The sequence below is a fragment of the Ovis canadensis genome, chromosome 1, assembly GCF_042477335.2.
Source record: "Ovis canadensis isolate MfBH-ARS-UI-01 breed Bighorn chromosome 1, ARS-UI_OviCan_v2, whole genome shotgun sequence".
Classification (NCBI taxonomy): Eukaryota; Metazoa; Chordata; class Mammalia; order Artiodactyla; family Bovidae; genus Ovis; species Ovis canadensis.
This window is the reverse complement of record NC_091245.1, coordinates 125,935,038-125,959,160: the sequence shown is the minus strand read 5'-3', so window position 1 is coordinate 125,959,160 and position 24,123 is coordinate 125,935,038. Positions and strand designations below refer to the sequence as shown.

The following is a 24,123-nucleotide window of genomic DNA, read 5'->3' as shown; positions in this document are numbered from 1 at the left end:
TTGACTGCAGACTAATTGCCAGGCTTTGGACAAACTATTTGGGATCCCAGGTGGCGCTAGTGGTAAAGAATCCACCTGCCAACGCAGGAGACCTAAGAGATGCGGGTTCAATCCCTGGGTCAGGAAGATGTCCTGGAGGAGGAAATGGCAACCCACTCCAGTATTCTTGCCTAGAGAATCCCATGGACAGAGGAGCCTGGCGGGCTACAGTCCATAGGGTCACAAAGGGACAGACATGACTGAAGCAACTTAACCTTGCGGTTAACCTTCGCCTGGAAGGCTGTCTCCTTGTCTGAAAACAACCAGGTTACCTGCAGAGCTCTGTGGTCCCTAACGACATCAGCATTCTGTAACTTTTCACTAGTGACAAAAAGAAAAGGTCCCATGATAGACTGACTTGTGCTCAGACCACCCCAACAGTGGGCGGCTGTGAGGACCAAGCAGAGCCATGTTCTGCGCCCTGGTGACGCGGGCACAGGGACCCACAGGCCGCCTGTCGTCCCGCTGGTGCGCTGTGCTGACGCTGACCCCCGAGCTTGGAGTGCGGCTGCCAGCACTGACGGGGCCTCTGCGTCAGGCCCCCTCCAAGCACATCAGTGACTCCCTCAACAGGCCCTCTGGTGGAGCTGTGATCTGCCTTTCCTGCAGCTTTACACGCCTGCAGGCAGATAGGAACACACACTTGTCCCGCATCATACTCACACACACTCTCCTGCACCTTGCACTTGTGACCCTCACACACGTGCTGTGGACAGGTTTTGCCAGTGGGATTAACGCCACCAAATGGGCTCGCTCAGCCTCAGAATTTCCACCTTGCCCCGACCCGATTCTAGCAGTGGTACCTGGTTTCAAAATCTGCAAGGCTGCCTTGGCAATGAAGAGAGCCAGGGTGAAGGTGAGTCTCATGTTCTTGGTTCTGATCCCGTTCCGGACCACGTCCAACAGGTACAGTACCTTAAAAGCAGGAAAAAGGGCAGGGTTGGGGGAAAATTTGCAGAACAGCTGTGACCAGCCTTGTCTCCTAATCCATGGCTTTACAGGGTGGCCTGCTCCTCACATCCAGGGGCTCACAACCACCACCCCCCCCACCACCTCAGAGCACAGCTTCTGAGGCTCTGTGTGTCGTGGGTGACAGCTGCTGTAACCTGAGTTCAGATCAAGGAACCAGTCGACAGAAATGAGCACTGCTCTGCCCTCCATGACATAGGAAGAGTTCTTGTAAGGGGAGACCTCTGTCTACCACCCAGGGCTGAGGACCCAAGATGACCTGTGGCATCTCCCCCCGCCCCGCCAGGAGGAGGCAAGACTTTGGTTCTGTATCAGAGTCTCTGGGCAACGCCTCTGAGTTCTTCAGGAAATCTTCCCGCCAGGCCCTCTCAGCCCCGCTCACCTGGGGCTGCTCCCGGAAGCGCGCCCCCTCCAGCTGCGAGTAGTAGGCCGCCAGCACCGCGTAGGCTGCGGCGCGCATGTGTGGGTCGTAGCTGCTGAGGGCCGCGACAGTCAGGCCCAGAGCATTTGAATCCAAGAATTTTCTACAATCCACCACAAATTCTGAGGGAGAAAAAACACAGCGTTGACTACACACACACACACACACACACACGATTCCATGACACGCGTGCAACACGGAGTTCCATTTCCTTTTGCAGTTGACCATCATCAGCCACGTGTGTGCATGCCAGACACAGACATGCAAGCCCCCCTCCTGCTCCCTTAGGTTCTGCTGCGGCTCTCTAAAAGACTGTCCCCTCCCACAGCAACAATCATACGCCTTCAGTCTCTGAGACACTTGTAAATCCCAATGAGGTCTCCTTCATCACTTCTGACAAATACCCGAGGAGTCGGAGAACATCAGAGAGGTTCAGAGGTGTCAGAGGTGACATCAGGACCCACCACTGAGGTCCCAGCATGAAGAAGCCTGAGGTTAGGGGGAAGGGACTCAGCAGGAAAAGCCAGCGTAGTCAGATGAGTGATCTTGGAATGTACTATCAATAAAAGATAAACCTATATATATATATATATATACACACCACTGATAATATTTTCTACAAGTCAAACTCTTTTTTCTTTTTTCTTCTCTCCCCAAAGTTTAAGACTTAAAAAGATAATGTCCACAGTTTAAACAAAAAAAAATAAAAAGCTAAAAATAAACCAAGAAGAAGAATGATAATAGTTACTTCTTAGTCCAAACAGCTATATAGACACATAACGGTCCTCAAACGGGTGGCTGTCCAAAAGTGTAGGAACCACAAGGTGGAGGACCTGTGGGTGTCCCTGCAGGCCCTGCCTTGGGGTGACAGGGCTGAGAGGGGCTGAGTCACACCAGGGACGGGGACCCGCGCATCATGCGAGCTCTCTTCCTCCTCAGAAGCAGCAAGAGCTCCTGGAAGCCGCTTAGGCGCGGGTCCCCTCCCCTTTCTCAGCTCTCACACTGTATCGCAGAAGGACCAGCATTTGCACTTCCAGCCGGGAGAGAGACTGGAAAGAGACTCATCTGTCCAACTGAAAAAACAACTGAAGGCATGAACTAAGGATTTTCAAGACATTGGACATGGAGCAACAGAGGATGGTGATCCCTGAAGATGGGAAACCAGGTGACCCTCCGATTGTTCCAGCTCACACCCGGAGAGTTCCCAGGCCGTGCACAGCAGGGCAAGCCGAGGCAGCACCCGGGCAGCTCTGAGTTGAAGGGGCCTGGGAGGCCAAGTCGCCAGAGTTCATGAGGCCGAGGCCGAGCCCGAGAGGAGTGCCCCACTGAGAGGATGCCCATCGGCAAGAGCACATGAGCAAGCCACCCCAGGCTGGGAAAGAACCACCCAGAGGGCTGAGCAGCGACAACCCCAGGCTCCCACCAGCCAGGGCCAAGTCCCCACAGCACCCAGGGACAAAGCAGCAGGTTCAGGGCATGTCACCTCACTTGTGCGGCAAAGGTCCTTCCAGACTAAATGTTGCTCTGGTCCCACCTAACAGAGCTTATGAGCAACACTGGAAAGGATCGAACCATTTCTAAGAAACTTGAATGTGTACTAGAACAAAGCCGAACAACATTTCACAAGAATACCAAAAATACCCAGCCCCAAAGAAGGTAAAACTCACAATTTCTGGCTTCCAATAAAAACTGCCAGACAGTCAAACAAGCAGGAACATGGCCCATTGTGAAGAGAAAAACTATTTGGAAATGGCTTCTAAATGACACAGATAACAGAATTAGTAGACAAAGACATTTATAAAGTTAGCAGCACTGAATTCTTCATGCTCAGGAAACTAAAGGATGGACTTCCCTGGTGGTTCAGTGGTAAAGAATCTGCCTGTTGATGCAGGAGACATGGGTTCAATCCCTGGCCTGGGAAAATCCCACTTGCCTTGGAGCAGCTAAGTCTGTGGGCCACAACCACTGAGCCTGTGCTCTAGAGCCCGGGAACTACATCTACTGAGCCTGCATGCCACAACTAGAGAAAAGGCCGCGTAGCCATGAAGACCCAGAACAGCTAAAAATATACGAATAAATAAAAAGAAGCTACAGGAAAGACAGGGTGTGTTAAGTAGAGACATGGAAGATACGAAAATCCTAGCCAAGCTTCTCGAGATAAAAATTTTAAATTTCTGAAATGAAAAATGCACTGGATGAATTGTTGACAGTGTAAACTGGTGCAGTCACTAAGAAGAACAGAATGGAGATTTCTTTAAAAAATTAAAAACAGAGCTAACATATGATTCAGTAATCCCACTCCTGGGCATATACCTGCAGACAACCATAACTGGAAAAGATACATGCACCCTAATGTTCACTGCAGCACTACTCACAGTAACTAAGACATGGAAGCGACCTAAATGCCCCCCAACAGCAGAATGCATACAGAAGATGGGGTACATTTACACAATGGAATATTACTCAGCCATAAAAAAGCACAAAATGCCACTTGCAGCAACAAGGAGATGAATTTAGAGATTATCATACTAACTGAAGTAAGCCTGAGAGAGAAATAACATATGGTATTGCCTATATGTGGAATCTTTAAAAAAAGAAAATGACCTTCTTTATGGTTACCAAACGACCAGGGAGGAGAAATAAATTAGAAGTATCGAATTTACATACATGCACTACTATATAAGAGGGAAAAAAGGCCTATCTTATAGCCCAAAGAACTATACTCAATATTTTATAATAACCTATAAGGGAAAAGAATAGATGTATTTTTGTATAACTGAATCATTTTGCTGTATACCTGAGGCTAACACCACACTGTAAATTAACTATACTTCAACAAAACAAACAAAAAAGAAAAATGTACTAGATAAGCTGATCAGAAGATTAGACACTGCAGAAAAAAAGATCTGTGAACTTGAAGACACAACAGAATTTAACCAAACTGAACCACAGAGAAACACAGAGAGAAAAAAGAATTCTAAAAACATGAGCATTTGTGGGACAATTTCAAGCAGGCTAATACACGTGGAAGTGGAGTCCCTGAAAATGAAGAAATAATGGCCAAAACTCTTCCAAATTAGAAAAACTACAAACCTATAGGGCCAAGACAGTAAAAACTAAATAAATAAAATTATACTCAAGTTTATCATAATCAAATTGCTTGAAACCAATGGTTAAAAAAAATCTTAAAAGTGGTCTCAAAACATAGAGAGGAGCAAAGATAAGAACGGCAGCAGATTTCCTGTTAGAAACGATGCAATCTAGAATCAAGGCGCCAACATCTTCAACATACGATAAGAAAAAACCCTGTCAACCTAGAACTTTACACCCCATGATAGAAATAGTGCAATCTAGAATCAAGGCGCCAACATCTTTAATATACAATAAGAAAAAAACCTGTCAACCTAGAACTTTACACGCCATGAAAGTCTTTCAGAAGTTAAGACATTTTAAAAGCTGAAAGAATGGATCACCAACAGCCATGAACTTTAAGAATTCTTAAAAGAAGTGTTTTGGGAAGAAGGAAAATGATAGAAGATGGAAATTAAAGAATGAAGGGAACACGAAATGATTACTATGGGATAAACATAAAATATTTAAATCCCTTTAAAAGGTAATTGATAGCTTGAAGCAAAAATAACCACATATTGTGAAATCTTTAACTTATGGATGGAAAATTTATGATACTTATAGCATGAAAGCTAGGAGGGGAGAGAGAGATACTAGTCTAAGGTGCTTCTACTATCGATGAAGTGGTATAATGTCACTTGCAGGTAAACCACAATACATTGAATATATATTTAATAAACCCTAAAGCAACACACACACACACACACACACGTACATACACTCACAAGCACACAAACTAATTACTGCTAAAAGTCAATAAATAAACTGGAATCAGATCAATAATCAACATTAAATGGTATATACATTCCAATTAAAAAGCATCACTTCATGGCAAATAGATGGGGGAAAAAATGGAAACAGTGACTGACTTTATTCTTTTGGGCCCCCAAATCACTGTGGATGGTGACTGCAGCCTTGAAATTAAAAGACATGACTGAGACGGAATAACAGTAACATGGTCAGACTAGATGAAAACACAAAACCCAGTGTCTGCTATCTACAAGAAACCACTTTTAATCTCAAGATGCAGATTTTAAGTAAAAGGTGGGAGCGGCGATCATTTTGAAATGTATAGAAACATCAAATCATTCTGTTATGCACCAGGAACTAATAATGCTGTAGATTAACTATAGTTGAACACATGTACACCCGTGGCGGATTCATGTTGATGTATGGCAAAACCAATACAGTACTGTAAAGTAAAATAAATTTAAAAAAAAAGAAAAGAAAGAAAAACAACAAACAAACAAACCCAGAGGAAAAGAGATCAGATTTGTGGCTACCAGACGCAAGGGATAGGAGGGAAAAGTGATGAAGGGAGTCAAAACATACAAACTCCCAATTATAAAATAAATAAGTACTAGGGATATAATGCACAACACAATAAATTTAATTAACACTACTGTATGCTATATATGAAAGTTGGTGAGAGTAAATGCTGAGTTCTCAGCACAACGAAAACATTTTTAATATTTCTTTAATTTTATTGTATATGAGGTGTTGGATGCTCACTCAGCTGACTGCCGTCATCATTTCATCCTGTGTGTTAAGCCAAATCACTATGTTGAATATCTTAAATTTATACAGTGCTGATGTCAATTATATCTCAGTAAAACTGGAAGGAAAACAAAGTAAAAGGAAAAAGAATAATTAGAAGACTCTTCTGCTTTAACAGCTTACACACTAACTTTTCTCATTTCTAATAAGCGACTACTTCTGATGTGGGGGGGGGATTTTCAAAAGCTTTACAAAGCATCAAACTGAGGGATAAAATTATACTATTTTGGGGAAGATGAGATATATTTAAGATACACCTACATACCTACTGATACATAATATAAACACATAAATAGAATAAGTTTGGGAGAGAACATTCTAAACATTTAATATTACTCACTAAAAATAGTGAGTATTTAGCAGTAATCACGGACACTTTAAAGACAAAAGGATTTTTCATACGTCCATGAGAAAAAGTCAATTTCATGTTCTGTGGGATCTGCTATTCTCTGGAAGTCTTGGCTTTGTAAAACGTATGGAAAAGAGCTGTCCCTTGAGAGTTGAAAACATAAAAGGTGATCAAAAAACAGAAATACCAGTCATTTTGTTTAAGAACCTCAAAAATAGCAATTTCCCCTGGTGACAACAAATTTGTCCTGGCTTAACCAGGACAATTATCAAGGATTAAAATGCAAAGCAGTTCATGTTTTAAGGGGTTCAGTGGCAGCACAGAGGTGCTGTCAGAGCCTCAGGAGCTTTCCTCACACCTCCTCTCACACCCTTTCCTAGAGGCAGCCTGGCCAGGAAGGCGCTCACTGAGGCCCCGTCCAGGGCCCTAGAGAGAACCGCACAGGCGCCTCTCTGTTCTGTGAAACAGCGACTGAAGGGCTCGGCCTGGTTCTCCCGAGGACAAGCATTTGCTGTGCGAGCGTTTGTCACTGCCATTGCAAAAGGCTGGCCCTGCTTCTCAGCCAAGGACTCAAAGGAGAGAAGCAAGGTTACGGAAACAGGTTCCCACTTTCAGCAAAGGGTTGACATACAGCGCTGAGACCGGTTCTCTCAAGCCTGGCCACCACACCAAAAACCAATCACACGCCCGATTTGGGATTACAAGGACCCTGGTGCCACCTCGGGAAACAAAAACATGCGTGAAAAACTTCTGCCACACACGGCATGGATGAGCCTCACAAATACAATGTGGGTAAATGGGGCTTCTACAGAAGAAAAGAGAGTGTTTAATGTCATTTGAATAAACTTCAAGCATAGGATACTGGCCCCTACTGAGGGGGAAGGGGTACTGGCCAGCAAGGGGCCTGGGGGGCTGCGGACTATGTTCCTTGATCTGACTGGGGGTTTCACCTAACTCACAGATACATAATATGACCTGTATGGGTTTCTATACGTCACACTTCAATAAAAGTTTATTTAAAACATTGTTCATGGTCACTTATCCACCAGGGCAAAAGTTAATGCAATAATAACTTTAAAAAAATAACAATATGAAAAAAAGATTGATGGCTTAATGCAACCACAATAAGCCTTTGGCCATTATAAATGCTGTTCACAGACTTCTGTTTTATTCAACGTGTCCCTTTACGGCTAGTTTTCCCCTCCTGATGAATTCGTATGCTTCCCTTTAGCAGATGATAAAAATTTGTTTAAAATATTCTGCTTCCATTTTTCTGTTGTGGTTGTTCTGGATTATAAGCAAGTAGCCCAAAGCAAAATTTAATGACCTAGTTTTTCTTGGTGTGCTGGTTTTGCATTTCTATTCGCCTATTTCTACAGTTTTTAAAATATTCTACTTTAATGTGAATGATCGTAGTGTAACCAGTATTTTAAGCTAGCGCAAATCCTTTCTGGTAGACATGCTCTGCAAATGTTATAACAATAAAATGTAAAATGGGCTGTATTTCCCTAACTTGAAAGAGCCATTTACTAGTTGCCTCTCTCCACAAAAGGCCTTTCAGATCCTGTCCTTCCCCTACCCTCCTTTGCCCCAAAAGGGCAATATTCAAGATCCTGAGAACAACAGTCCTGATTTTACTATTTCTCTATTAAAGTGTTTTCCAAGCCTCTGCCTTCTGCCTCCTAAACGCTCTATTGAAAGGCAGGGCAACAGACTAAATGACTTGCAGTAATTCACTGGAGTTGCATCACATTTTTAGACTGTGGACAATCTATTTTCATATTTGATGAGAAACAGACTTAGCCAGCACACCCAAGGCATGGGGGAATCGAAGAGTGCAGGAGACACGGCTCCCCCAGTCGCTGGTAATCCACCGCTGGCCATCATCACCACTTGACACTCGCTCTTGCTCTCTCGCAAAAGACTCAGCTCAGCCACAGAACCTGGTGTCCAAGGCAAGGGTCTGCTCTAAGAGCACAGCCCTCTGATTCTTCGGAGAGGAACTGAGGGGTAGCGGTGGAGAATCAGCAAATCTGGTCACAAAGAGCAACATTTGAGTATAGAAAGATGTCAGGTTTAGAGAAATCCCCAGTGGTCCAGTGGTTACAGACTCAGAGCTTTCACTGCGTGGGCCCAGGGTTCAAACCCTAGGCGGGGAACTAAGATCCCACAAGCTGCATGGCAGGGGGGAAAAAAGGGTATCAAATTTAAAAAAGGAGAACACAAGAGTGATCAGCGAGGCATGGTCTCCCAGGGCACCTCATCTACGCGGCCATGGCAACCAGGAGGCAGATATCAGGGACCCTCTCAGGCAGCACACTGACTGGTCCCCACGATGCATCCGAGGGAGCCTAACACAGCAGGTGGCTGGGGCTCCGCTTGGGCCACGTGACGAGTGGTAACGACCACTCCTGCCCTCCCAGCCAGGAAGTGTCAGTGCAGGGGACCCGGGGCTCCCCTGGCTGGTGGTCAGTGGGAGAAGGGATGAGGAGGAGAGATGGACTGACAAAGGGGGGGCTGGATCAGAACATCCGCAGGCAAACCGCAAACATCTGTGGCTGGACCTACACTCCACACCTTACACAGAAATTAACTCAAAAGAGGCCACAGACTTAAATGTAAAGGCTACAATGATGAAACTTTCAGAAATAAACATGGGAGGAATTCTTTGGGACGGAGGGATGGGAAAAGAGTTCTTAAGAATTGACACCAAAAGCTTGACCCATAAAAGGGAAAACTGATAAACCGGACTTCATCAAAACTGAAGACTTCTGCTCTTTGAAGAAGGGTGTTAAGAAGGTGAAAAGATAAGCTTACACACTGGGAGAAAATATTTGCAAACCACATATCAAACAAAGGACTCACACCTACAATATATAAAGAACCCTCAAAACCCAACAGTAAAAACAAATAAAACCCATCAGAATAAATGGGCAAAAGACATGAATTGACATTTCGCCAAAAAAGATTACAGATGGCAAGTAAGTCACAAGATGTTCAACATTATTAGCTATTAGGAAAATGCAATACACACCATCCTGAGGCAGCATTCCACACCAACTGTGGACAAATGGCCCACACCAACAGACCCGGCCAACCTGGGAATCAGACCTCAGTCTTCACCAGTGTGCACCTGGACAGGTTTCTGTTCTTTCTCTCTCCCTGACCCATTCACCCGTGAAGATTCCCACCCTCAGGGTAGCAGACACAAAAGGCCGTTTCAAAAATATACTTAAACCAAGAGAAAGCCAACCTTAGCAGGCTCTCACTCATCGTCAAAGACAAAATCTCTCATTTCAGTGAGAACTCAGAAAAGGCTCTTGCCATTACAATTAGAAAAACATCAAAGGCACACCCAGATTTTTAAATTAAAAGAAAAACAACAACTGTGTATTCAAAACATTAAATTACTTTGTTACTTTGTTGAAAATCACTGGAAAGAAAAGGTGAGAGGGCAGTTGAAGATCCTTCAAGAATTATTTTCAAGATTAAGGTCCTAATCTGGTAATTATGCGGGATTCCCAGGTGGCACAACAGTAAAGAATTTGCCGGCCAGTGGAGACACAGGTTCCATCCCTGGATCAGGAAGATCCCCTGGAGGAGGAAATGGCAACCCACTCGTCTTCTTGCCTGGGGAATCCCACGGACAGAGGAGCCTGGCGGGTTAGAGCTGACTGGGTTGCAAAGAATCAGACATGACTGGGCGACTAAGCACTCACGCACTGGTAATTACGGTAAAAATTATGATCCCTCCACCCACTCTGGAAGACTGCAGTTACCTGGCCGGGTCAGTTCACTGAAGAGATGAAGAAGGAAACAGGGGTCATAAAGGTCCCCGAGATCCACCGCGCTCTGGTCTCTAAATATCGGCTCCTGTGCGTCCTGAAACAGCCCGAGACAGAGACATGCAGCTCAGCCTCGTAAACGTGAGAGCATGCGGATGTTTGCCCACTATCACTTAGAGTCCAAATTATTTTGAATATTCAAGTGCACTAAAAAAAATGTTTCTTATATAGAAAACAAACAGGGCTTACACATGAAATACCTTTGATATCTGCTTTGTGGAAAGAAGTTATAAATGAAGTTAAGGGTGGCCAGTGCTGACAACTGATGAAGATGGCTGATGGGTATGGGTTCTGTCTCTATACCTTTGCAAATGATTCCAGTTTTACTTATAAAACGTGAACAAATCACAAGCAAAACAGCACTCATATTTTACAGCAGCTAAAGCCGGATGGCTCCGCCCCAGGGGCCCCCGCACCTCGGGGGGCAGCAGCCTCCGGTTCTGGGGGAAGTGGAGGATGGTCCTCATCATGCGGTCACGATCCAGCAGGCGGAGGATGTCCCCGACGCTCGGCTGCTGCCATAGCGACTTGCCCAGGCTCCGGCACGTCTTCTGATGCTCCACAGCCGCTGGGCCCCACAGCAGTACCCTAGAGCCGGCAGTCACAGAGGTGATGATGGTGATGGTGGAGACCACTGTAGGCAGCTTTGTTGGGCAGCTGACATGCCAGGTGTAAGATGTTCTATCCCCATCATAACATGCGGGGAGGTGGGGGTGATAGAGAGGTTGACGACGATAAGGGTGGGGATGACGCTGTTGGGGATGACGGAGGCCAACCTTGTGGAGGGGCTACGATGCGCCAGGCCCTCGTCTAAGTCTGTGTATTAATCCACTTAATCTGCACAAGAATCCCGTAAGTGAAACTCGCTCAGTCATGTTCAACTCTGTGCAACCCCATGGACTATACCTTCCATGGAATTCTCTAGGCCAGAATACTGGAGTGGGTAGCCATATCCCTTCTCCAGGGGATCTTCCCAACCCAGGGATCGAACCAGGTCTCCTGCCTTGCAGGTGGATTCTTTACCAACTGAGCTATGAGGGGGGCCCAAGAATCCCATGAGGTTGGTACTATTATCTGTATTGGGGGAAAAGAGACACAGAAGATCTGGGAAGTTGGTCAGCTGGTCCCCTGCCCAGCTGGTAAGTGGCAGAGCACGAATTCAAATCTGGAGAGTCCGGGTTGGACATAGCGGCAGAATCCTGGCAGTTCGATGATGCTCTATTTATATAAACCCTTCCCCGTTCCCACACAGCCGTGAGCAGACCAGGTGTGCTCACATAGCCTGTGGGCCCATCCCCACCTCTAGGGTCCCCTATCTCCACTTTTCACACCACCGGTTGCGATGGAAACTGCCCAGTGAGGTCACCTTCCCTTCCTCCTGGAAAGTGACCGAACCCATTTGCAGCCGGGGGCACCCTTGTGGACTTTGTGACCTGAGAGGAGTTTTCTGATGCCGAGGGGTGGCTGGGTAGACGGCTTGCTCGTCACCATGAGTGAAACTGCTCCTGTTTTCTCTCCTTTCCCTCACCTACCCAGGGGCTGTTTATTCCAGAAAGAATACAACTGATAGAGCACCAACTGCAAGGCTAACAAGAGGGTGAGGCTGCAGGGTGGGGGGAGGAGAGAGAATGTTTTATTCACGACCTGGGTGCTCTGAAGATGCAGAAAAGGGTTTTTTTGTTGTTGTTGTTTGTTTTTTAAACTGTTTGTTGTCTTTTTTTTGGGGGGGATGGGCAGTGGAGGTGGTTAATACATCTTTAATCTTCAAAAAAAAAAAGTATTCTAGAAGGGAAATATTTTCCCCCTTCCCTGAAGAGTTCTCCTGAACTATTTTTCTTGGCCCAGTCAGCTAACTTCCTGTATCAGTACACAGAGCTCTTCCTTTGTACTGAGCAGAGGCCGGGGTGCTGGTCTCAAACTAAGGAGACAAGAGACCAGGGCAGCGAAAGAGGACCTCAGATGCTGCCTGCAAACAGCCCCGGGGCCTGGGGAGCTGGACTCAAAGCTGTGCTGGCCAAGGAGCAAGCAGCCCCTGGGAACCTGGGAGAGACAGACAGACACAGAGAGAAAGACTGACAGAAAAGAGACAGATACTGCACACATGCGCACACACAGACGGGGAGGAGAGTGGAATAAACAGACACACACACACACACACACGATCGATCGGCCAGCGGGGCGCCCAGCACACACAGGCCCGTCCATCAGGGGCCGTCCTCATGGGCAGAGGGCAGAGCAGGCCCGCTGGCGCTGCAAAGCGAGTGGAGGAGCCCCCCTGCACGCGTTTACCACCCGAGGCTGGCCCGGTTGTGTAGCGCCCTGTGCAGGGCCTTCAGGGTCTGCTGCTTGAAATCGCCAGCCTGGCACCCACCTGAAGTTGACGAGGCTGTGGTTGTTCTGTTCGTAGGCCCGGAGGAGAAGTAAGATCTTCTGGTCTGAAGTCAGTTGAGGGTTAGTTTAGAAAGCCTCCTGATGGCTCCCCTCGAGGCCTCCCATATACTTCTGGCAACAGCGGCCAGTGCCCATACCCCGAAGCCACACCCCCTGGTCCCTGCGGCCCCAGGTCATAGCATTCGGTCCCCACACTCCTGGGTCCCACCGCTCGATCCCGACACTCTCCTGAGTCACAGCGCCCTGTCCCACACCCCCAGTCCCTACCCCCTGGTCCCCACTCTCTCCTGGTCCCCACTCTCTCCTGAGTCACAGCGCCCTGTCCCACACCCCCAGGTCCCACCCCTGGTCCCCACTCTCTCCTGAGTCACAGCGCCCTGTCCCACACCCCCAGGCCCCACCCCCCAATTCCCACACTCACCCAGGATACTGAGTGAGGCACCGTAGGCCCCAAGGAGCACCGCGAAGTGGCTGCTAGCACAGACAGAGGGGCACAGCTGCACCACCACCGCCATCAGTTCCACCAGCGCTTCTGGAAGAAAACCCCACGGTGCTGCCCAGCAGTGCAGGGCTGCACAGGCGCAGACTCCCAGCCGAGGAGGAAGTGCTTCTGGGAACAGAAATGCTTGAGATACCCTTCTCTGGACAACACTGGGCTGAGAACCGCACCTCGTCCTGCCCCACGTTTTCGTCTTTTTTTTTTGTTTTTAAATAAAAGCGTCTTGACAACCATCTCCCTCCCTGGGTCTTTGGTACCAGCCTCTCTTCAGTCTCCTCCCAAGCTTTCAGCCAACAGATTTAAAAACCCAAACTTTGTTCTTCATGATTATGTTACCGAAATCTCTAGTATTTCTACTCTTGCTGGAAAAGGGGGAGCGCCTTTTGACATTTGTCTACTGACTACACTAGGAACTTGGTAATGGTTCTCTCCAATTCAGCAGTTTATGACAGTTGGCTCTGCAGCGATCTCTCACACTTAGGACATGTCAACTTGTCTCTAAACAACAGGGTGTGACTTCTGGAGGGCAGGACCCGTCAGACCTCTGCTGTCTCCCATAGCCTTCACCATGCAAAGTAGGTACTCAGTGAACTAGAGAGGAAGGAGCCGAAGCCGGGGCTGTAGGAGGCCCTGGCGGGGACCCAGCAACGGGGACTTTTGAACCCTTCGCCCTTGATCAACGTTTCAGTCACCACATTAAGACATCTCACACAGCTGAACAATTTCTCCCAGGTCAGACACCCCCTCCCAACTTTCTGTAACTCCCAGGTTGTAACACTCACTCATGATATGGGAGAACAGCTTAAACCTGACTCCTGTAAGCCAGAATAGGCTCTAAGAAGAGGTGTCATTTGCTATGTGACCTGAAGTCAGAGGAAACAAGTCTAGAGCTTGAATCTGACAGAAAAGAAATGTTCAGATTATTGCTGTCGTTTAGCTGCTCAGTCGTGTCCAACTCTCTGTGCGACCTTGTGGCCTGTAGCCTGCCAGGCTCCTCTGTCCATGCGATTTTCCAGGCAAGAACACTGGAGTGGGCTGCCAGTCCCTTCTCCAGGGCATCTTCCTCCCGCATTGGCAGGCGGATTCGTCACCACTGACCACCCGGGGAAGCCTTCCATGGGATCTTCCCAGTCCAGGGATCAAACCTGCGTCTCCTGCATCGGCAGGTGGGTCTTTCATCACTGAGCCACCCCGGAAGCCCACGTGAGATGTTCGGATACTGCTTGGGTAATGCTTCCTCAGCTCTGGGAACACGTGGGTGCTAAGCTCCCGTGCACAGTCAGTTTGATGGAATTGGTAAGAAACTGTGTGTCTGGAGTGGGGCGTGGGGTGAGGAGGCACCTCTCACGGGGCTGTCTGAGGGCTCCTCCTCTGCGGCCCTCAGCAGGGTGGGCAGGAACAGGGAGTGCTGGGTGAGCATCATGTGGACCACCGGGAGCTGGATGAGCTGCGAGCATGCGGGGCTTTCTGAGAGATACAACAGCTGCATGGCGGCACGGAGGGCTTCCAAAAACGCGCGGTCCTGATACCGAAACCTAGGAGGCAACAACCAAAGGGGAAACGGCGTCACAAACAATAAGAAAACCTTTTTTTTCTCAGCATTATATTAAGGAGATCATCCTGCGATGATCTCAAAGGAGATCACCTTTGAGGTCAAAGGTGAGAATTCTAGAGCACACAGTCATTCACCATCACCCCGACTACCCTTCGCACACGCACACCGAGCCGGCACGTGTCACAGGGAGCGCTTCTGAAAGCAAGGGCAGGACAGACCTTGCTCCCCTTGTTGACAGTGCACACACCCAGTGGACTTCCTGCTTAGCTGAAATGCCAGGAGGCAGCCTGCATAAAGACGACCCTCAGCCCACCTATCAGGGCAGCCTCCTTCCTTCCTTTCAGCTCCTCAGAATGCCCCTCTAACGGCTCAGAAGTTCTCATCTTAAATCCCTTCAGAGCCAATGAAGGAAATGATAGCATCACGCTCTGGGAAAGAAGGTTTCGGTCATATGTGAATATTGTTAAGAAGCACTGGGTACTCCGTGAGCATTCTAGAAACACAAAGTAACCAAAGACTCAAAGAAATGTCGCCAGGTCACGAAGGCAAGCCTCGGTTACCATTACCCTCTGACCTGCCTTCCCTTATTTTCTTCTTAGTGTTTCTCCGTTTCAGATCGACGGATATAATTAGGGAAATGAAAATTAGAGCCACAACGAGACACTGTTTCATGACTACCTGAGTGCCAAAAAGAAAATCTGACCGCATGAACTGCTGGTGAGGATGTGAGGACAAAATGAGCTTCCACTCTGTGTTACAAGAAAACCTTGGGGAACAAACAGAAAAATCTAGTAAAACTGAAGCTGTGCCCACAGTAAGAGCCAGTGAGTGCCCCCTTGCCCAGAAAAATCCAGCACGCAGGCACAAGGAGCCATGAGACATTCACTGTCAGGATGGGAGGGAGGCGGGAAGGAGAGAGGGGAGGCTCCGTCCCTCAGCAGGGGACCAGCTGAATGAATGGGGCACAGTCAGAAGACAGAATGCCCCAGCACAGCAGGAAGGAACGACCGGGATCATCTCCATGTACCAACGAGGGTCTCAATAACAGTCACCCGAAAACTGAGTGTACCAAAGGGATGGTAAATTGATACATCTGTGTACAATGTCAAACACAAAAAACACTGGTCCATGGCAGAGTCAACCTCAGAAGGACGACACTTGGACGAGGGAGGGAAGAGAGTCCATGAGGACAGAGAAAGCTGTCAGTCTTTATTAGATCTGGGTGCCACTATATTACTCTCTGCACACCTCTGGCTTTTAAACAAATACTTGGTTGTTCAAAGGCTGCTTCTCTCACCCTCGTTAGAAGCACGTGCGTAACATGGGGCAGGGAGCTTCCCTCCCCAGCACTGCTGTCTCCTCCGCCCCAAAGGGGAGCAGCACCAGCTCCACCACCTCCTTCATGCAAAAACAGCTCCGAGCCCACCCCCAGCAAAGATGCTCACTGCCTTACTCAGCCGCACCAAGAAAACAAATTCGACTTACTTGAGTCCGGTCTTCACAAATTTCTGCCAATCACCAGGGTCAACTTCCTTAAGTGAATTCTAGGAATAAAGTAAGTGAGAGATATGTGTAGAATATCTGAATTAACTTAAAATAGAGGACATGGGATTTAAACTACAGCCCTTCAGTAGGTATAGAATACAGTTAGCGAAGCAATTCACAAAAGCAAGCAGTTCTTTCTTCCTTTGATTTTTAAAAATTCTTATTTCCACTAGCACTTCTGTCATTTTATTAGATACCTATGGTCACCAGTGACCGAAAGGAAATTCTCGAACAGTCCTGTAACTTCCCCTTTGTCCACCACTCCGAACAGAACTGACTGATTCGCAACACACACACACACACACACACACACAGGTGTAGCCACATGTGGCTGCTTAAACACAATAGTGAACATCCACCCAGGGCAAGACCACTGAGCCCTAACAGGCCCGTCAGAGGCCCACAGCCCCCGCCGTGGAGACAGTCTCCAAACACGCTCCGTTACATCACATCACAAGAGTGGCTGCTCTGGTGGGGAGGGGACAGACCAGGAAAAGCATGAGAGAGCTTTCTGGAATGATGAAAACCTTGGGGAGGACTCTGGGGCATAGGGGTGTGTACTTGCCAACGATATACTACACACTTATGATCCTATATTGCACAATATGGAAGTCACACTTCGATTACAAGCAAAGGTCAATGGGGATGCTATTGATAGTGGGGTGGCTGTGCATGTGTTGGGGTGGGGGCACCCAGGAACTCTACTTCCTGCTCAATGGTGCTGTGAACCTAAATCTGCTCTAAAAATTTTAGTCTGTTAAAAAGGAGGAAAAAAAAAAAAAAGGAGGGAGGGGGGACAGCAAAGTCGGGGAAGGAGGGAGGCATGCCCCAAGAACACAAATCTCTACAGAGGCACAGCCCCACACCCTCACCTCCCCAGCTCGGCTCCTCCCAGGTTTCGGGGGTGCTCCTCCTCTCCCCTAGCTCTGCTATGTGGGGTTCCTGTGTGTCGCAGGTTCACAGTCCTGTAACACAACGCAGTAAGTCTGAAATTCAGGTTATAAACTCCAACACTCTGGCCACCTGATGTGAAGAGCTAACTCATTGGAAAAGACCCTGATGCTGGGAAAGATTGAAGGCGGGAGAAGAAGGGGACGACAGAGGATGAGATGGTTGAATGGCATCACTAACTCAATGGACATGGGTTTGGGTGAACTCCGGGAGCTGGTGATGGACAAGGAGGCCTGGCGTGCTGCAGTCCATGGGGTGGCAAAGAGTCAGACACAACTGAACTGAATTGAACTGAAAGTCTTTTAACAGAAGTGCTCAGGCACTACAGCTTGATCTATAACCTATGAACATATTTATCACACTTAAAACCTTCCAGCTGGGGCTCTTCTCCTGAGGATTCCCTTTTAAGTCTTGGCAGCGGTGACACACCAGTCAAAGGCTCTACTTTTAACACAACTTTACACCATTCAGTTCAGTTGCTCAGTCATGCCCGATTCTCTGTGACCCCATGGACTGCAGCATGCCAGGCCTCCCTGTCCATCACCAACTCCCGGAGCTTGCTCAAACTCATGTCCATTGCATTGATGATGCCATCCAACCAGCTCATCCTTTGTCATCCCCTTCTCCTCCTGCCTTCAATCTTTCCCAGCATCAGGGTCTTTTCCAATGAGCCAGTTCTTCACATCAGGTGGCCGAAGTATTGAAGTTTCACTTCAGCCTCAGTCCTTCCAATGAATATTCAGGACTGATTTCCCTTAGGATGGACTGGTTGGATTTCCTTGCAGTCCAAGGGACTCTCAAGAATCTTATCCAACACTACAGTTCAAAAGCATCAATTCTTCGGTGCTCAGCTTTCTTTATAGTCCAACTCTCACATCCATGCATGACTACTGGGAAAACCATAGCTTTGACTAGATGGACCTTTGTTTACACCATGGGTTGAGGAAAACCTCACATGCTAGCCTTGGGGATGTTAATTATTTCTGTGCAAAAATGTAACACTAAAAATAACAGAGAGTGAAGGCCTGAAACAGCTAAATAGTTCCAAATTTTATGAAAACTCTAAACTCACAAAACCAGGAAGCTTACTGAACCCAAAGCACTGAAAACCTGAAGAAAATGACACTAAGGCACGTCGTCATCACATTGTTTAAGACATGTAAGAGAAAAACAATCCTCGAAGAAGCTGCGGGGAAACATTGTCATGTACAGTGAAATAGAGATAAGGAGAGATCTCTGGACGTCCCTGATAGTCCAGTGGATAAGAATCCGCCTGCCACTGCAGGGATCACGGGTTCGAGCCCTGGTCTGGGGAGACACATGTGCTGCCAGGCCTGTGCACCGCAGCAACTGAGCGTGCAAGTCGAGACTTCTGAGCCCTCGTGCCCTCGAGCCCACGCTCTGCAACAAGAGAAACCCCTGCAGCGAGAAGCCTGTGACTGGTGAGTAGAGGGCAGCTCCCACTCCCTGCCACTACAGAAAAAACCCGTGTGCAGCAACCAAGATCCAGTGCAGCCAAGAAATCATTAACTTTCTAAAATGAGAGGCTTGCTGTCAGAAATAAAGCACACCAGAAAACAGTAAAGCAGCACCTTTAAAATACCTGAAGAAAATTTAAAACTGCCTAACTCATTCTGAGGCCACGATTGTGCTGGGTCGCTCAGTCGTGTCCAACTCTTTGCAATCCCATGGACTGTAGCCTGCCAGGCTCCTCTGTCCATGGGATTCTCCAGGCAAGGGTACTGGGGTGGGGTGCCATGCCCTCCTCCAGGGGCTCTTCCCAACCCAGGGACTGAACCCAGGTCTCCCACATTGCAAGCCGCTATTACCTGATCTCAAAGCCAGACAAGGATATTACAAGAAAATAAAATTTTAAGCTTATACCCTTCATGGACAGATATACCAAAATTCTTAGTAAAATATCAGCAAATCAAATCCAAGAGTACATAAAAATAGTAATATGTCATGACTGAGCAGGTTTAACCTAGGAATGCAAGGTTGGTTTAATGTTCAAAAATCAATTAATATAATTCAGCTTATTAACAGTCTAACACAAAACCAGATAACTATCTCAGGAGGTGAAACAAAAAAGCATTTTGACAAATCTCTACATCCATTTCTGACACAAGATGGCTCATCATTTCAGAGCTTGCCCTCCACCTGCCTTTCGCCTCTAAGACATGGCCCCTCTTATTCCCTGCTAGGTTGAACTCATGCCCCCAGCTTAAATGTATCTGTAAACCTCGGTCTATCTATCTCCCTCCTTTCCTTATGCATCTAACCAGGGTCCCTAATAAGAAACACCTACCAACAGTTCATTTAACCTCAGCAGCATTTGCTTTTCCTGATCCTGGATACCATCCTCCTGCTGGCCATCACTGAAGGATGCAATTAGCCACTGCACACAGGCCTTCAGTAGAGTCTTCTTCCAGGCTTGCAGCTCTTCTGCCGACCCTTCCAGGATGGCTGAGACGGCGTCAGCCACAACCCAGCTGCAGCAGGAGACAAAAGTCCAGGGTTCGAGGCTTTTGGTATAATCCAACATCACAACAGGCCACAGAAGACAAACGCCCTGAGTCCCGGTCCCTACAACTAACTCCCCAAGTTCAGAAATCAGAGGCTTCACCTGCCCCTTACTCAAATTTCAAAGATGCACCAGAACTTTATGACGAGGAGAAACACTATTAACACACCAGAAAAAGAATATATTGTCCAGACTCCTGTCTAATCAAGCTATCTCAGCCTCAGCACTATTGACATTCGGGGCCAGATAATTCTTTCTTTGGGGGGGAAGGGCCTTTCCTATGTATTACAGGATATTTAGCTGTACTCTTGGCCTTTATCCTCTGGAAGCCAGAAGCTAGACTCTCCAGTCCCATATCGTGACAATAAAAAAAATGTGAGACAATGCCAACTGTCCCCTGGAGTGGGCAAAATCTCCTGATTGAGGACCATGACTCTAAGGGACTCAGAACCATCCACTTATGGACATGGTCTCACTCCAGCCAGGATGCTGTTAAGATGGGTTCTCAAAGGAACTGCCTCCTCACTGGCAGACACAACCACAGGGCAGCAACTTTCACGGTTTCTTAAGCACTACAGGGAAGGGGAAGCTGGGACAGGAAGGACCATCAGACAGGGCTGAGCTTTCATACCTCGTGTGACTGGCTGGAGTCTGCAGCAAGCTGGGCAAGCGGTCCATGAGGGCACGCAGGTCCTTGGCTCTGGCAAACGGGACCAGCTGGGCCAGGATCTGCTGTGGCAGCCCAGACTCTGGGGGCCCGTCAGCACTGAGAAGCCTGGTCTGCAGTGGCGTCCACAGAGCCTTCCTCAAGACAGGAATGACAGCGGAGGAAGCTGGGGCAGAGACCAACAGGAGAGGAGGGTTGGACGCCATGGAGCACCAGAGCCAGCTCAGTGCTTTAGGAACCTTGTGACCTGGGTGAGGTCACACTAGTGGCTCGAGGTGGGGCCCCAGCGAATTTTGATGCCGTGGAAATTGACAAATGCTACACATTAGTCTCCCCTGAGAGCCGGATATTGAAACATTCAGCAGCACGCCACTGGCCACCTGTCAACACTCAACCCTCACAGGGACCGTTCAGCCCCATGGGCCCCAGCTCAAAGGTCATGATGAGATGGTGAGCACTCAAGTCCTGAACTCACTCGGGAATAGGAGAGGGGCAGGGAGAGCCATGGGCTGTACGAGTGGAGGGCCTCTTACTTTGTAAGAACCTTTTTTTGTCATTGATGGTATCAAGCCGTGCGGCACAGAGGCAGAGCAGTGAGCAAAATGCCATTCATACATACTGGTAAAAAGGAATTAAACTGGGGTGATCAGAAAGTGCCTCAAATCTGAGACCCAGTGGGGGAAGAGAGAGAGCTGGGTGCGGCTGAATGGCTCCACTCAGCAAGCTCAACCAATGTGCTGGACAGTGGGGAAAGGGGCAAAGGACCCTCACCCAGGCGCGGCCCTCTCCCCCTAGCGAGACCCAGATGGAGCTGCGCCATCCTTGGCCCCCAGTGGCCACAGCTGCTGCCCCAGCTTCCTCTGGGTAACTCGGAGTCGACTCGGGAGCTGGGGCAGACACCAGCGGGGAAACAGAGCTAAATGGAACCCTGGAACATGAGGCTCCAGGGCTTAAGCGTGGACACACGTAGAGGAAGGGACGGGGTCCTACCGGCTGCCCCCAGCCACCCCTTTACCTCCTGTGGGGCGTGTGAAGCGCCCCTGCGTCCTGCCCTGCAGGTACACGTGGACGACGGGGAGGAAGTCGTCTGGGGCCTCCCGCAGGCGGAGTGTGGAGCCAGCCCGCTGGCACCAGCACTCGAAGCGCAGCCGGTGCGGCCAGCTGTGCCGCAGGAGCAGGGCCGCCGTGGCCAGGGCTGCTGGCGTCCGCCGTGTCAGGCAGTCGTCGAGCAGGGTTAGCCCGACCGCGGGGACCAGCGCCGGCTCCCTTTGCAGAGCCCCAAGCAGCACGGCGTCCAGCTCAGCCACGGCCAGCGTGGGCAGCAGAGCCGCCAGGCCCCGCACGTACTCGGAGGCCCAGAGGAGCTCCCCACTCTGCGGCTTCTCCTGGGCGTGGCTGCTCAGCAGCTGGACCAAGGTCCTCCCGAGGGCGGTCAGCGGTTTCTCCTTCCGGGGGGGCTGGGTGGGTCGCTGGGTGGCCAGGCGGGCCTCGGGCAGGCTCAGCAGGGCCAGGGTGACCTCCCGGAGCGGGGCGTCCTCCATGTAGGGGTGCAGCTCCTGCAGGGCCTCGAGCGGAGGGAGGAGGGTCTTCGGCGTCGATGTGGCCGAGCCGGCCCTTGGGCTGCGCAGCTCACAAAGGACACTCTGGGTGACGGCCTCCGAGTACCTGGCCAGCAGGCCCAGCTGACCGAGGCTCCGCAGGGCCGGGGCACTGGCCACCAGCAGTGGAAGGATCCCTGAGCTGAGGCTAGCCGCCAGGAGCTTCACGAGGACCGGGCTGAGGGCATGCGGCGGGAGGGCCTGCCGCTCCAGGGCCAGGAACCAGCCCTCCAACGTGGGGTGTCTGAGAACAGCCACCAGCACCTCCTCCAGCGTCTGGAACAGAGCCACAGGGCAGAGGCCTCAGCTGCCGCCCCGCCAGCGGCTGCCCTCGAGCTGGACAGACAGCAGAGGGCAGCTTTCCTTAGCCACCCTCGGCCTCAAGCTCATGCTTCCCTGCCCTTCTTGGGGGGTGCCCACAGCACCCCAACCCAGACCCACTCAGAGCTGTGACCCCACTGGAATGCACCTCCTCCAGGATGAGACCAACGGGCCTGGATTGTAACTCAGTTGGAGCCCCTCTGCCCCGAGACCAGCAGGAATCTGATGAAAGGAGGCTGAATGAACTAACTGTGCAGAGAAACTGCTCTCCACGGTCATTTAAGCAGGCCGGGGCTACGCAGAGATGCTGACATGCAATTATGATCCATCGTCTTCTGGTCTCTCCCTAGCAACCCTGCCCTCCTAAGTAAATCTGGGCGAGGGACACGAGTACCACCTGACCACAGGGACAGGGTGGCCTCCACTGAGAAGAGATTCTGTGGTTGAGGGAGGTGAGCAGGGCTTACACAAGCCAGAACTGAAGGAGAGCCTGCGTCCACTCTCAGAAGGAGACTAGGCCCTCAGGGAACAAACTCTGACCCCGAGACTAGTTTAAACCACTGAGCAGAAAGCAGCCGAGCACACTTTGCTGCATCAGAGAGGGATCTGATTCAGCTGTGCTGCACACGGTTCCTAGCCAAGGAGGCCACCCAGCTCCTGGGGACAGAAATCTATTTTTCTCCTTATTTACTCTTCAGGGAAGGGAAGAGGAGCCTACGAATTTGCCAACTGAGCTTTCCCAAGTGAAAACAGCAAAGCACAGATTAGGAGTGCTGTGCCTGACGACTGGCTAACAGATGGCTGTGCACCAACCCCGCCCCCGCCCCAAAAGCCCCTTGGAGACCAAAGCAAGGGAGCCCTGCATTTGATTATGAAATGAGGAACATGCCTGCTTCCTGAACCCCATATAACATCTCAAATGGCAAAGGGTGAGAAAGACTTGGTTGGGCCTTAGGTAAGCAGCTGATTGCCAAGCCACCAACAAGAGAAGGAGGCTCACTTTTGTCGGGCAGAGTGGTCGCTGGAAGTATTCACAATGGAGGGCTGCACCCCTACCCAACCTTTACTCCATACAGGCCACAACCCTTTACGAGGAAAAGATGCAGGCTGGGTTCTCAGGATGCTCGGGGCACACAGTGGGAGGGAAAAGTGTTCACAGAAGGGGAATGTGAGCACCCAAAGTGAACGTGCCTCCCTCGGGATGGGGGTGGGGGTGCGGGTGGTGTTCAGTATCTCCTCTAGTGGCCTCCGCTTTTCCCTGCTTCCCTGCAGTGAACAGGTGCTAGCTTCCAACCAGAATGTAGGGAAAACCAGCGTCTATAACCTCCCAGGAGAAAGGCCAATAGGAAGGGGGAAGAAGGGTGCCCGTACCTTGTCGCTGGCCAGCTCCAGTGAGGCCACGGACTCCATGTCCACAAAGAGGTCGGACTCCGCCTGGGCGGCCTGGCACTTCTGCTGGTTCTGGGCGTCCAGCTGCTTGCAGTGGATGACCAGGCGCCGGAGGAGATCCAGGAGGAACCGCAGCAGGGGCGGCCCGGCACTCCGGCCCAGCTGTGAGGCAAGACACACGACCCTCAGGCCTGGAAGGGCCGACACTCACCGCCAGGTCCCCCGGGACAGATCGGGTGACGCTGCCAGAAACCAGGATCAAAGAGGGAGACGGGCCTCAAACGGCAACACCAACAACATCGAAGTCATGTCTCAGTAAGACGTGCGTGCTAAGTCGCTTCAGTTGTGCCCGACTTTCTGTGACCCTATGGACT

General features: G+C 49.6%; 1 protein-coding gene across 2 annotated transcripts in view; it reads right to left on the bottom strand.

Annotated features, from left to right (window-relative positions):
* Window positions 1-24,123, bottom strand: part of URB1 (URB1 ribosome biogenesis homolog) — a 75,455-nt gene that overhangs the window by 10,304 nt on the left and 41,028 nt on the right. For both annotated transcript variants that reach the window (XM_069549373.1, XM_069549385.1), the window contains exons 21-32: window positions 23,732-23,911; window positions 21,457-22,315; window positions 20,406-20,607; window positions 19,559-19,742; window positions 16,240-16,298; window positions 14,541-14,734; window positions 13,122-13,232; window positions 12,681-12,744; window positions 10,726-10,897; window positions 10,244-10,346; window positions 1,391-1,551; window positions 843-954 (exon numbers count right to left, since the gene is read on the bottom strand). In XM_069549373.1, coding sequence (XP_069405474.1) covers window positions 843-954; window positions 1,391-1,551; window positions 10,244-10,346; window positions 10,726-10,897; window positions 12,681-12,744; window positions 13,122-13,232; window positions 14,541-14,734; window positions 16,240-16,298; window positions 19,559-19,742; window positions 20,406-20,607; window positions 21,457-22,315; window positions 23,732-23,911 — 2,401 coding nt within the window. The remainder of the gene's footprint in view (window positions 1-842; window positions 955-1,390; window positions 1,552-10,243; window positions 10,347-10,725; window positions 10,898-12,680; window positions 12,745-13,121; window positions 13,233-14,540; window positions 14,735-16,239; window positions 16,299-19,558; window positions 19,743-20,405; window positions 20,608-21,456; window positions 22,316-23,731; window positions 23,912-24,123) is intronic.